The sequence below is a fragment of the Vigna angularis genome, chromosome 3 (assembly GCF_016808095.1).
Source record: "Vigna angularis cultivar LongXiaoDou No.4 chromosome 3, ASM1680809v1, whole genome shotgun sequence".
NCBI lineage: Eukaryota > Viridiplantae > Streptophyta > Magnoliopsida > Fabales > Fabaceae > Vigna > Vigna angularis.
This window is the reverse complement of record NC_068972.1, coordinates 42,588,483-42,600,581: the sequence shown is the minus strand read 5'-3', so window position 1 is coordinate 42,600,581 and position 12,099 is coordinate 42,588,483. Positions and strand designations below refer to the sequence as shown.

Here is a 12,099-nt window from a genome sequence, read left to right as displayed (position 1 = left end):
CCCTCCCTCTGGCTGCTCTCTCTCTCATGCTAAAAATGAATCCCCTCCACCTTTTGCCAAGCTTCTCCCGTAACCAAGCACCTCCAATTATTGCATTCTAATAATGCAAGAGGTGGGTGACCACCATGTCCCCACCATGCCCCCACCACTCCTAAAAATACGGGTCTTACACTGTTCGGACCGTATGAATTCTGTGTAGCTACGACGTTCGTGCACCCGGTGATATAGTAACTGGAATTTTACATCAGCTACCTCCCGAGGTTAGTCCGTTCCGTCCAAGTTACAGTTATGGACTAGGACCTCCTGCCGTTCACACGCATGACATACTCCTCTCTACTTGAGAACGAGCACTCACGGAACATCAGGATGAATCACCAACTAAGCTTTGTCCACATTCATACTTTACAAATTCCAACTTTCTTTCATACATGAGTCGTTCCTCCCCGGAACGCTCGTTCAAAATCCACAACCATCATTTCATCTCATATACTGTTCATTCTTTATAACTTTTCACTTTAATATCATTTTCATCATCCGTTCCACTTACTTAAAATGACGAGCGTTCAGCCCTCTTCATAACGAGGACGAACGTTAAAACCGAGTCCAAGAAATCCTCGTTCCAGAATAGAATGAAACCGACACATACCAAATGACGAACGTCATTACCACTCGAATCAGTTAAATGAACTGACTCTAGAACGATCCGAATAATACTTAGAATATGTTAAGTACAAGGGCTCTAGGCCGAATCCAAAAGGATATAAACACCACCAGACGAATAAAGAACTATACCGAGATCAATTCGCTTAGGAAAAACCGACTGCCAGTAAATGACCGAACGCGGTATTACACATTTACTCAATATTTGGACGAACGCTATTTACACCCGTTTGATAATTAAAAAGCAAGGACGAGCGTTCGGTATAAGACCGAGCGCCACTCATAACGAACGCTTTGGGTCGAGACCCATCGCTGATGTGAAATATTAATAGAAATAGAAATTTATAAAATAAGAGATAGGGAAGTTAGGTATTTAAGAATGACTAAGTGTACGAATGTATATTTACAAGCTTCTCAATTTTCTCACATGACACTCAGGCATCTACGTTTGGCCGAACGCTCAAGCGTAGGACTAATATAAGAGGGCGTTCGTCCTCAACTAGAATTCTTTCCAAATGAAAGAATTCCATTTCAAATAAGTTTACCAACAGCACCGAACGGTCAAGGACCGTTCAATGACGAACGTATGTTATCATAGGGAATTTCAGATTTACATATTTATTTACACTTACTCATTTTTCAACATATACATTTCATACTTCCAAATAATCATATCACAGTACATCTCATATTCAACATACTTCAGTTCATACTTATAATCATGTATCAAAATCCAATAACATAGATCATACTGCATGCAACCCCAAAAACATCCATACACACACATAAAACATATGAATTAAATTGAATAAGCTTCCCTTACCTGGATCAGTGGTGAACGTCCTAAGGGTATGAATTTTGATTCGCCCAACTAGCACTTTCTATCCCCAACGATTAAGTCTAACCATAAAAATAAAGAAGAACTTAGATGGTATCCCTGCATGCACCCAAAACTGGGTTTTGCATGTAACCCAAGAACGAACGACCAGAAACGAGAACTTACCAGTTTTAGAGTCTGGATTTGTTCGGTCCAAAATGAAGCTTAAGACGCCGGGAAGACTTCTATGGTTTCTAAATGATGAACGAAGAAGAGAAAGGATGAGTTTCAGTAGAGAGAAGGAAGAGGTTTCTAGAGAGAAGGAGGAGAAAAATGGAGGTCTGAGTTTAGGAAGGAGAAGGGTGCAGGAGAGTGAGCAGTGTTTTCAGAAAATCATTTTGTTTACCCTGTTTCCGAACGGTCGTGCACTCTCCTGTTGACACCTACACTCCACTAATTGACTTCCGAAGTTTCTACTGTGACACTTGGCATTAACACATGGAATGTTGAGTGCATTTTTAATGCATCTGAGCAAGTGACGTGGGTGCATTTATGAGAGCAAACAGGTGGCTTTGGGGTGCATTTAACGAGGCCTGACATATATACACACACAACTGTATAATAGTTTTAGACTCTTTATTCTTCACCATAAAGTGCTTCACGTTAAGTTATATATAAAAAACACCTTCTAATAAAAGTGAAAACCTAATTAATACATTAATCAAACATAGAAGCTTTAATAGCCTTGCCTTTTATGTAATATTTTTTTCTGTTAATTTATTTCCCAAATTTTCACATCGGATTATTAAATTTTCCTAATAGACAGCCGACGCAGATGCTAAAGCGAGGATATCAACTAATTAGCAATTGGAATACATCTGATATCTTTCTCAAGTGTCAACATAGGACGACGAGGTTGCCTGAAACAAAGAAATAGGGGGCAAAATATAAAAGGCACGAGACTTTAATCTTTTACTTTTACAGTTCACTCATGTAAATATAAGAAACAGGAATCCGGTCGTATACAACCATCAAACTCATCCTGGCACTATGAAGAATGACAAAACAAAGACGCATGGGACACAAACATACCCTAAAAATAATTTGCCACTTCAACCATGTGTTACACGGATCATCATATTGAGAAGAAGAAAAGAAAAAGGAAAAGAACTTGACAACCAAGTGAAAGAACGAATAAATAAGAAGCTTCAGTCAGAAATCTGCAAAGGCCGCAAAAAGATCACCATTGATGTAATCGTTGTCCACCAAACTGACCAAGAAGTAGCTTCCACCCACCTGTGACACAAAGAATTATCAAAGCTCTAGCTTGTAGCTGAAAACAAAAACACGGCAATGCCATCAAATACACAGATTTTACAGGACCATAGCCTTATGAACCAACCTCTTCAACAAATTTCCTGGATGCATCACCCTCAGGGTACAAGCTGGCCCATCCTCTTGACCAAATTTCAAATGCCTCATCCTTCCATACATTAAAACTGACAGGATCCACAATGGTCGGTTGTTTTATCTCCTTAGCTGGGAAGACACCCCATGTCACAGCATTAACATCAGTTTGACCCACATTAGAACTCCAGCTCCCTTCTTTATTCACTGCCATATAAGTTAAAGAGATTCGATCCTTGCATTTATCAACAAGTGTATCCAGCTTTTCCTTGGAGCAGAAGAACTCTACATATGCCTTCTGATAAACATACCCACCAGGTCCACCCCAGCCTAGGCCATATATCAAAAACGAAGGATTTAGTGTATAATTTATCGTAAACACACAAATACGGACAAGATATCAATACCCTCAGTCATAAAATGCACTGGATATTCTGCTCGGAAAATCTCAATATATTCTGAATCCCTATTTTGTTTTCAATGTTCTGTTCAATCTTCCTTTTTCATTTTACAAGTATAGTCAATATAAAGTGGTATAGCCACATCTCACTCAAGAATCCTGATCCAAAAATTGAAACAAAACCCTTCCCGTTATCTGGCCGTAAGTTCAGTACTATTTCCTAATCGGCTAAAAGTTAGTTTAGGATTTTAGGCTATAAACAATTTAAAGTAATCAATAAAACACTATACCACTGTATCTGTAATATAAATTTAACAAACAAAAATCATATCGGTAAACACCAGATTCGACATGATGTAACTTTTACTAACAAAAAATAAGGAAAAGAAATTAGAAATATAACATTTCTAATTTATCCATTAGCAACAGCATCAGATTCCGAATTGTGGCACCATACTATTTATCCATTAGCAACAGCATCAGATTTAGCAAACCAACAAGAAGCATGAAAAAGAAATTACTAGGAAATTATAAAAAAAAAAAAAAAACAGATCTGCAGAGACAAAAATAAGAAATTAAAAAGGCTGGATTCCATGCTTTGAATTTAGATTTGCTTCAATAGAATTCCCTATTTAATCCAATCACAGGCTTCAATATTCAGGTTATGAATAAAGACAGGACAGAAATCCGACAGCCAGTGCTAAAAGTTAACATGCCTACTTATCCTTGTTGAAAATTTGAACCAAAGATACCTACTGGAAGACCATGTTCAAAGGGTAATCAACCTAACTGTTGGTAGCCTCTTTGACAACTAGTAAATAAATGATAGAAATAGAAAAAGGTATCAAAGTATTGGGGAAGGAAATGAGCCTTACTCAACCCTAAAACCTAGCTCAATGGAATAGGATTGTGCGATTCTTGTAGGGAATATTTTGGCAATATTGCTAGCTAGACATCTTAGCATACTCCCATATCCCAGAACTGGACATGTGCAGGTAACCTAACACCAATACTTTAGGCTCTGAATCCCATAAACTAGCTAAAAGGTAGATGATTGTCAAAATCTTGTAGCGAGTATTCTAATCATACCTCTAACAAATGTTGCACATTTGACCATAACCATGGTCCGGACACAAGTAACTGTAGTTGTTTGTGCTTCCAGCCTGCCACAAGTACCTAACACCTTCTAACTCATTCCAAAATGAAAACCTATAGAAATGTTCAACTATCTAACTTGAATCAGAAAGTTAGGCATCTTTCTATAGCTAGTACAAACTAAAATACTGTAAACCTACGACCAGATAATATCATGCATAAATAAAAATAAACTTCCTTTACACCCACCTACAGTAAGAGAATCCGACTTTTCCCCATTAACAGCTGGCTGGCTATTGATTGTGAGGAAGCCTTTTGCGTTAATCCTCTCCAGCTGCTCATTGATGATCTTTGTCTCTGGCTGAAGACCATCTAATTCTGACCAAGGGTTGGTTCTCAACTTTCCAATGCAGTACATTCTGAACCGCTGGTATATAACAAAGGGGTTAAATTTAGATGACGTTTAAGTGTTAACAAGATTACTCTAGCAATGCTCGAAGTGAAAAAATAACTCCACCTCATATATATCTTCAACGCTTTTCAAGGGAACTACCCATTCTTCAATAAGTTTCTTGTCCCGTGCACGTGGTCGCATGAACTACAAGAAAAAAACGATGAATTCTAGCCCTATCAAATAACAAGTACCAATTTCTAAAAGCTTCAATGTAGTTTTCACACTTCTGCTTCTGCCTTGTTTCCTTTCCCATCTGTTTTAGGCTTTGCATGAAAAAGTAATTAGGCTTTGCAATATGACCTTTCTATTCATTTTTTTCAGAACAAAGTTTATACAGCATCATAATCACAAAAAACAATATATGCTACGCAAACCCTTGATTTTCAATGTAGGGCAACTAATATAATTCACATGAAATCCAAGGTTTCAAATTGCAATTTACACTACAACCATAATTGTAGCCACAATATTGTGGTTTTGGAGGTTACCGTATCGGCATCAGAATCATAATTGGGATTGCATCAACTACATTTGTCAACAACTTTCCACATTTGAATATCAACACAATTGTGACCACAATTCAAAACCTCGAACAATTCTTATTAGATCCATCACTGCAGTATGTTTCCCATTTGGATTGATGCATTGCACTTTTAGTTTCTCCACAAAGAAATAATAAAATTTAATTTTAAATAAATGGTCTACTGTTAAACAATCAATTTTGATCTACCGATAGTGTAGAGACCTTTTTATCCTCTGGGAAAGAAAATAAAAGTGTTAAATAACATACATAAAAATAAAATCAGTAAGCAACCGCGAGCACCTGGTAATCAGTTAATGCACCATATGATGGGTTACAGGAATCACCCCAACGCCCATGTGGGTATTGGTCCCATCCTATGGTTCGTGATATGTAGCTTTTTGGACGATTTGCCCTATAATAGTTGTACAAGGAAAGTAAGAAATCCTTCATACCGATTCACTCATGTTATGGAACACGACATGACAATTGCAAAGGTAACATACCAAAAGATTGGACGGACATCTTCTTTAACACGGAAAACATTAGTGGGACGTCTCCATGGTAAGGATCTAGAAATTTTGGACTCTTCAATTAAGCCAAGGTTCTGCCAGGAAAAAAAGAAACAGTAAACATTAATATCAACTTTCAAAAGTTAAGTCTTCCACAAATAACAAATGTACACATTGCATGCCATAGGAGCCAACCATTAGTATTGCTAATGCTGATTTCTCCATATTTAGTGTATAAAGATGCAATGTCTTAATTCCATGAGATAAAATCTTTTTGCACATTTCAGTTCCCAAGTGAACTCCATAAGACTTGACAGCTTCTTCATTGTCCTTGATAGGCTCTAGAGCAGACATAATGTCAGCTGGTATCTAGATTATGTCATTGAAAATAAAACAATGTATTAGAGTCCATGGCACTTAAGTAATATAACAAATTGGTAAAAAGTGACAAGTACACGAATACCAAGTAACAAAGACATATTATGTGAAAACATTTTATCTTAACATTCATCCCTAGTACTAGTTAAATATGTTCACTCGTCCAACACAACAATCTAGTATGGGATCAATCATTTTCCCAGTGTATGTTCAGGTTTATTTTTTAATAATGTTCTGAAAGAACAACTGATATTTTCTTCAAGTATACATGTATAAAGAGAGATCAATATTTAACATTCAAGTTACTTTTTATTCTTTCTTTAGTCCCCATCCAACAACGTCCTTGAGACTTTTAAACATTTCCAATACTAAATACTTGGTCTACATAAAAAAAAATCTTACCTTGGTTTTACAAAACCCAGTCATACGAAGAAAGCCCTTGTAATTATTAATGGGCATAATTCCAGGTACAATAGGACAAGTTATTCCGATTTGGCGACAGTCATTCACAAATTTCAGGAATGTATCCGTATCATAAAATAACTGGGTGACAATCACATCTGCTCCAGCATCGATCTGCAAAAAAAACATGAACTCAGAATAGGAGGCCCAAAGAAGAGGTAGAGAGATCAACAAAAAAATACCTTGCAAAAGAATCCTTCACCACTGCCTACCCCTCACTTGCTACTTTTCATTTTCATTTAGAAGAAGAATAGCCAAGTTTATCCAAGAATGCAGCATTTCTCTTAAGTTTTTTTTTTTTCTTTTTGCCCTTCTTGTTTAAGAAAGAAAGTCACAGATTAAAAGAATTCCCTAAATTATATTCTAGAATTGAAAAAAAAAAAAAAACTTTTAACACAAAATGGGTATATTCTAATTCAACAACTAGACCTTGCTCTTCAGGTATTCAAGATCTTTTTGATAACCTTCTGCTGTAGCCAATCCATCACTTCCTATAACATCCGGATGTGCCTCTGAAGAGAAAGACTATAGATTGTAAGAGAAAATGATGGCAGAAAAAGGAGCATAAAAGCACTTAACAGAATGAGATAATGAAGTTGAAAATAATGAGAAGTGTGTAACCTGGATAACCAGCAACAGTAATGCCAAAGTAGTCACCATATTTAGCTCTGATGTGTTTCACCTACAAAAAACATTAGCATCCTGAAAATCAGCACTCAAGACCAGACAAACTGAACTAACAGGATCACCAGCTAGTATCAAATTTTATGAAACTAAGACCACAGTTTTATCATCACTAAGAATGCAGTATAATGTTCCAGAACTCATTAACAATGGATTTAAAAATTTCCATTCTTTGTATTTTCAGACAGTGCAGAGTACCCAGGTGCTTTGCCAATATCAAATTTCCATCAAGGAACATGACTGACCCACTTTTAGTGGGGTCTCCCCTCCCCAAACACATTTTTTCCATCCACAAGACTTCAATCCAAATCTAACTCAAAAGAAGCAAGCCAATTCAACTCCAACCAAGAACTTCTTGGTCCAGCAGATCAAATATAGAATAACAAATGAGACTCTGACAAATTATAACAGAGGACTCAGTCTGTGCAAAATTGAAATCTTTTCTTAAAAAAGGGTTTCTACGAAAATAGCTATAAACCATCAAAGTCTAGAATTGGTAAAAGAGAACCTGGGTGAGGGTGCTATGGTTCTCTAACTATCCGAGCTGAGATTGGTAAAAATAGAATGAATTATATAAATATGAGGAAATTGGAGGGGAAAGGAATTGGTACCAGATCGCGTGCACAGGCAAAGCCGCCTTCAACCTGCACAAATTTGTCTTGGCCATGTGGGGGGTCACCTCGAAGAGCAAGCACATTCTGGAGGCCATTGGACTTGATGGTCTGGAGAGCATGGTCTATCTTCTCAACAGGCATGTTAGTGCAGGTAAGGTGCATCATGGTCTCCACACAGACAATGTTCTGCATCCTGTTGGCAATTTCCAATGTTAGATCAGCTGTGGTTCCACCAGCACCCCAGGTGATATCACAAAACGAGGGATTGTGAGCCACCATGCGGTCCATCCTCTCAAACAAATTGTCCACCCCATCCTCAGTCTTGGGCGGGAAGAACTCAAAGGAGAACACCACCCTGTTTGGATCAGCTGCGGCATCGCGTATTTTCTCTATGATCTTCATTTTCTACCTTTTTTATAGCTAAGACCATGCCAAACAAAGCAGTAAGTAGATCAGATCAGCTAGATCCAACAACAATGGATTGGAAAACAATAACAGATTGATTATTCACACAACAACATTTCACACCTCCATCTCTCGCCATTACATCATTTTACATTAGTTGTAAAATTCAGATGTGTAATTATAAAGAAAGGCATGGAAAGCAATAATCCTGAGTCCAATTAGGAACATTTTATAATTATAGCATCAAGAAGGAAGGGGAAGGAAGAATTGAAAGGAACGAGAGCAATAGTCGTACCTTAGTGGTATGAGGTGAGGAAGGGAGAGATAGAGCAAGCGCGCAATGTGAGGAGTGGAGGTGTGGTTATATAGAGACGTACCGACACATATACAATGGTAGATCTGTGAGAGACTATGGTTGGTGGCAACTGGCTACCGGGTAAGGGTCTTGTTCAAATTTCTTCACATTTATGGGTGAGTGGGGACAACAACTAATGCTATTATGTTCTTTTTCACATCTCTTCACAAAAACTTGGAGATATTCTTTTTCAACTTATTCAAAATGGGTTCTGCTGCCACTGTCATTTCCAATAAAAGAAAAAAAAATATATATATATATAAAGAGACTTTTATATATAATTATTACTTTTATTTTACCTTTATAATATTTTTATTTTTATTTTTTTTAAAGAATAAAAATTTGTTATACTTTAAATTTCTAATTAAAATTACTTAAATTTTATTTCGTAATACTATTACAACTTACTCATTTTTCAATTTTATAATTTAATTATTTTTATTAGTTTACAAATTTTAATCTACATTCGAATAGTTAATTATTTACAAAATATTTAAGTACAAATTATACTTAATTTTATATATTCATAATTTTGTAACTCTAAATTTTTTTATTTTTTTTCTAGTAATTACATTAATTGTTTACCATTTTTAAATATTTTTAACACTTATTTTTTATATTTCATTTGTATCTGTGAGGCCTTGGAAAATTAAACCGTAAGCCATCTGTCTAATCAAATTAATGCACTGCGGAGTCACCTGTCAGCTCTCATTAATGCACCGCGCCACACACTCAGTCTCATTAAAACGCACTCACACACTCTGACGCACGCCTGTCAAGTGTCGCTTTGGAACCTTCTGAATCTATAGTGGAAAACAGGTGTCCGCATGAGAGTGCACGTCCGTTTGACCTTGGGAAGAAAACTAATTTTCTGAAAACATTTCTCCCACTCTCTGCATGCACCTTCTTCTCCACCAAGACTCTAACCTTTCTTCTCCTCCACCTTCTCTCTAGAAAACCCTATCTTCTCTCTACTGTAACTCACCACTCCGTCCTCCGTTCAACTTTTAGAAACCGTAGGAGCGTTCTCGGAGCCGTGAGCTTCAAGTTGAACCGAACAGTTTTAGGAACTGAAGCGGGTAAGTTTTCCTTTAGTTGTTCGTTCTTAGGTTTCCTGAAAAAACTAAGTTTTGGTTGCATGCAAGTGTGTAGTCTGAGTATATCGATTTTCTTGTGGTTAGATTTGATTGGAAGAGTAAGCGATCGTTACTGGTAGAAAACGGTAGCTGGACGAGTCACAATTCTTACTTATTGAACGTTTCAGTCATCAATCCGGGTAAGGGAAGCTTAGTAATTTAATTGATACTTGTATGTTGTATGCAAGCATGATATGAACTGAATGTATGAGATGTATGCTGGTTGAGTATGCATGAACGAACGTTGTTGTACTGAATGAATATAATATATGTTGGTTGAAATGTATGTTTATGGTTGATACGTATGAATATGAGATGATTTATCCCTTTGAAGTATGAATGATTAATGTGAATCATATAAAGTTTGGAAATTGATATTGATATGAAGTATAAAGTATGAACTGATACGTTGAAAATTGATAATTGAACTAGATGGAAATCGTAAATATGAAATCCTTACTATGATAAAATACGTTCATCATCGTACGGTCTTATACCGTTCGATTTCTAATCAATTGCTTAAAAAAAAGGAATCCTTTCATTTGGAAAGAGTTCTGATCGAGAACGAGCGTCCCGTGAAATACTATGTTGAGCGTTCGGCTCAGCCTAGTGGTAACCTTATAATTTAAATTAAGTTATAATGTATTACCCCTTATACTTACAAATTTGTAGCGCTCAGTCTTACACTGAGCGTTTGTCCTCTTTAGTACTCGGTATTATACCAAGCGTCGTCCTAATTAATTATCGGTCTTATATCTAGCGTTCGTCCTAAGAAGTGTTCGGTCTTATACCGAACGCTCGTCCTTACCTTTGATTTCTGAATGGGCGTAAATAGCGTCCGTCCAAATTATTAGTAAATGTATATTATCGCGTTCGGTCATTGACTGGCAGTCGATCCCTTTAAACAAATTGTTCTCAGTATAATTAAATAATTGTCTTGTTGTATCTTTATCCATTTGGATTAGGCCTAGAGTCTTTGTACCTAAATTATTCTGAACATTGATTTTATATCTCTAAGAGTCGGTTCATTCAACTGATTCGAGTAGCAGTCACGTTCTTCATATAAGTATGTGTGGACTTATTCCGTTGACAACGAGTCTTCTAAATCTAGTCTTTAGCGTTCGTCTTCATTCTTCAGAAGTATGAACGTTCGTTATTTTATACTCTTAAAACTGAAGATAAAGATGATGATAAATTATAAGATGTTGAAGTGTGAACACTATATTGAATGATTATACGATTATGGAATTTGAACGAGCGTTCCAGGGAGGAACGACTCTTACATATATTGAATATTAAATTTGGTAAAGTATGACTGTGGATAAGTTAAGACTTGCTGTCCATCCTGATGTTCCGTGAGTACTCATCCTCATGTAGAGGGAGTATGTCATGTGTGGGAACGGCAGGAGGTCCTTAGTCCATAAGTTAACATGGGCGACGTAAGAACGGACTAACCTCGAGTGGCAGCTGTTGAGTGTATCCCAGTTACTACATCACTCGGGTGCAAGGACGCTTGTAACTACACAGATTCATACAATCCGGACGGTCGGTCTAATAAATATATATATATATATATATATTTTTTGGATGATGTTACATGTTGAATTATGTGCTTGTGTGGATTGAAATGTTTGTTGTATATGTTTATGTATAAATTAAATTACCTAAGCTTACCCTTTCGTTTTCCTTGTGTTGTCTGTTGTCTATGTACGTTCGTCCTGTCATTGCAATGATCATCCGTGTGGATGTGAGCAGATGGAGGTGCGTCTCTTGAAGAAATGCTAGAAGAAGAAAATTTGGAAGACGCTAATCTGGTTGAAGTAGAAGTTAAAGCCGAGCCTTAGAGCGCTCGCTAGGTTCTTATTTATTAGTCTTTCAGTTTTATTTTGAACGTTCGGTTAAGTTTGGTAAAATCGTTCGTCTCTGAACTTCTGTTACTGCTGTATTGTATCTAATGTTGTACTTTAAGCCGTTCGGCTTTTTGAAACCCGTTTAGTAATGTAAAGACTGCACTGTTTTACTGTTAAATGTAATTAATTCTGATTATGGTTATTACTGTATTTTGGGATGTTACAGTATCTGTAGTTTAAAAAAAATATAGTTTTCCTAATATTTTAATTAATTATTTATTATTTTAAAACATTTTTAACATCTTATTTTTATATTTTAATTAACTGTTTGTAATTTAAAATTTTTACCT

The 12,099-nt window shown here is 36.4% G+C and overlaps 1 protein-coding gene across 1 annotated transcript; it reads right to left on the bottom strand.

Annotated features, from left to right (window-relative positions):
• Positions 1-2,423: 2,423 nt before the first annotated feature.
• On the bottom strand, positions 2,424-8,859 carry LOC108319752 (methylenetetrahydrofolate reductase 2). Its single transcript, XM_052874356.1, has 12 exons — positions 8,704-8,859; positions 8,001-8,423; positions 7,327-7,387; positions 7,135-7,217; positions 6,646-6,819; positions 6,061-6,234; positions 5,860-5,960; positions 5,657-5,768; positions 4,897-4,977; positions 4,629-4,806; positions 2,880-3,214; positions 2,424-2,773 (listed from the first exon to the last, which is right to left on the bottom strand). Exons 2-12 carry the CDS (start codon positions 8,403-8,405, stop codon positions 2,690-2,692), a joined length of 1,788 nt encoding a protein of 595 aa, XP_052730316.1. The 5' UTR covers positions 8,406-8,423; positions 8,704-8,859; the 3' UTR covers positions 2,424-2,689.
• Positions 8,860-12,099: the final 3,240 nt, after the last annotated feature.

What these genes read in the sequence shown, in the direction of transcription:
- LOC108319752 (XM_052874356.1), bottom strand. Translation starts at nt 8,405, where the DNA reads ATGAAGATCATAGAGAAAATACGCGATGCCGCAGCTGATCCAAACAGG. An exon ending in TTGAATACCTGAAGAGCAAG is followed by an intron (nt 6,820 to 7,134) that starts GTCTAGTTGTTG and finishes TTTTTTTTGCAG; the next exon opens with ATCGATGCTGGAGCAGATGT. An exon ending in GTCGGATTCTCTTACTGTAG is followed by an intron (nt 3,215 to 4,628) that starts GTGGGTGTAAAG and finishes TATATGGCCTAG; the next exon opens with GCTGGGGTGGACCTGGTGGG.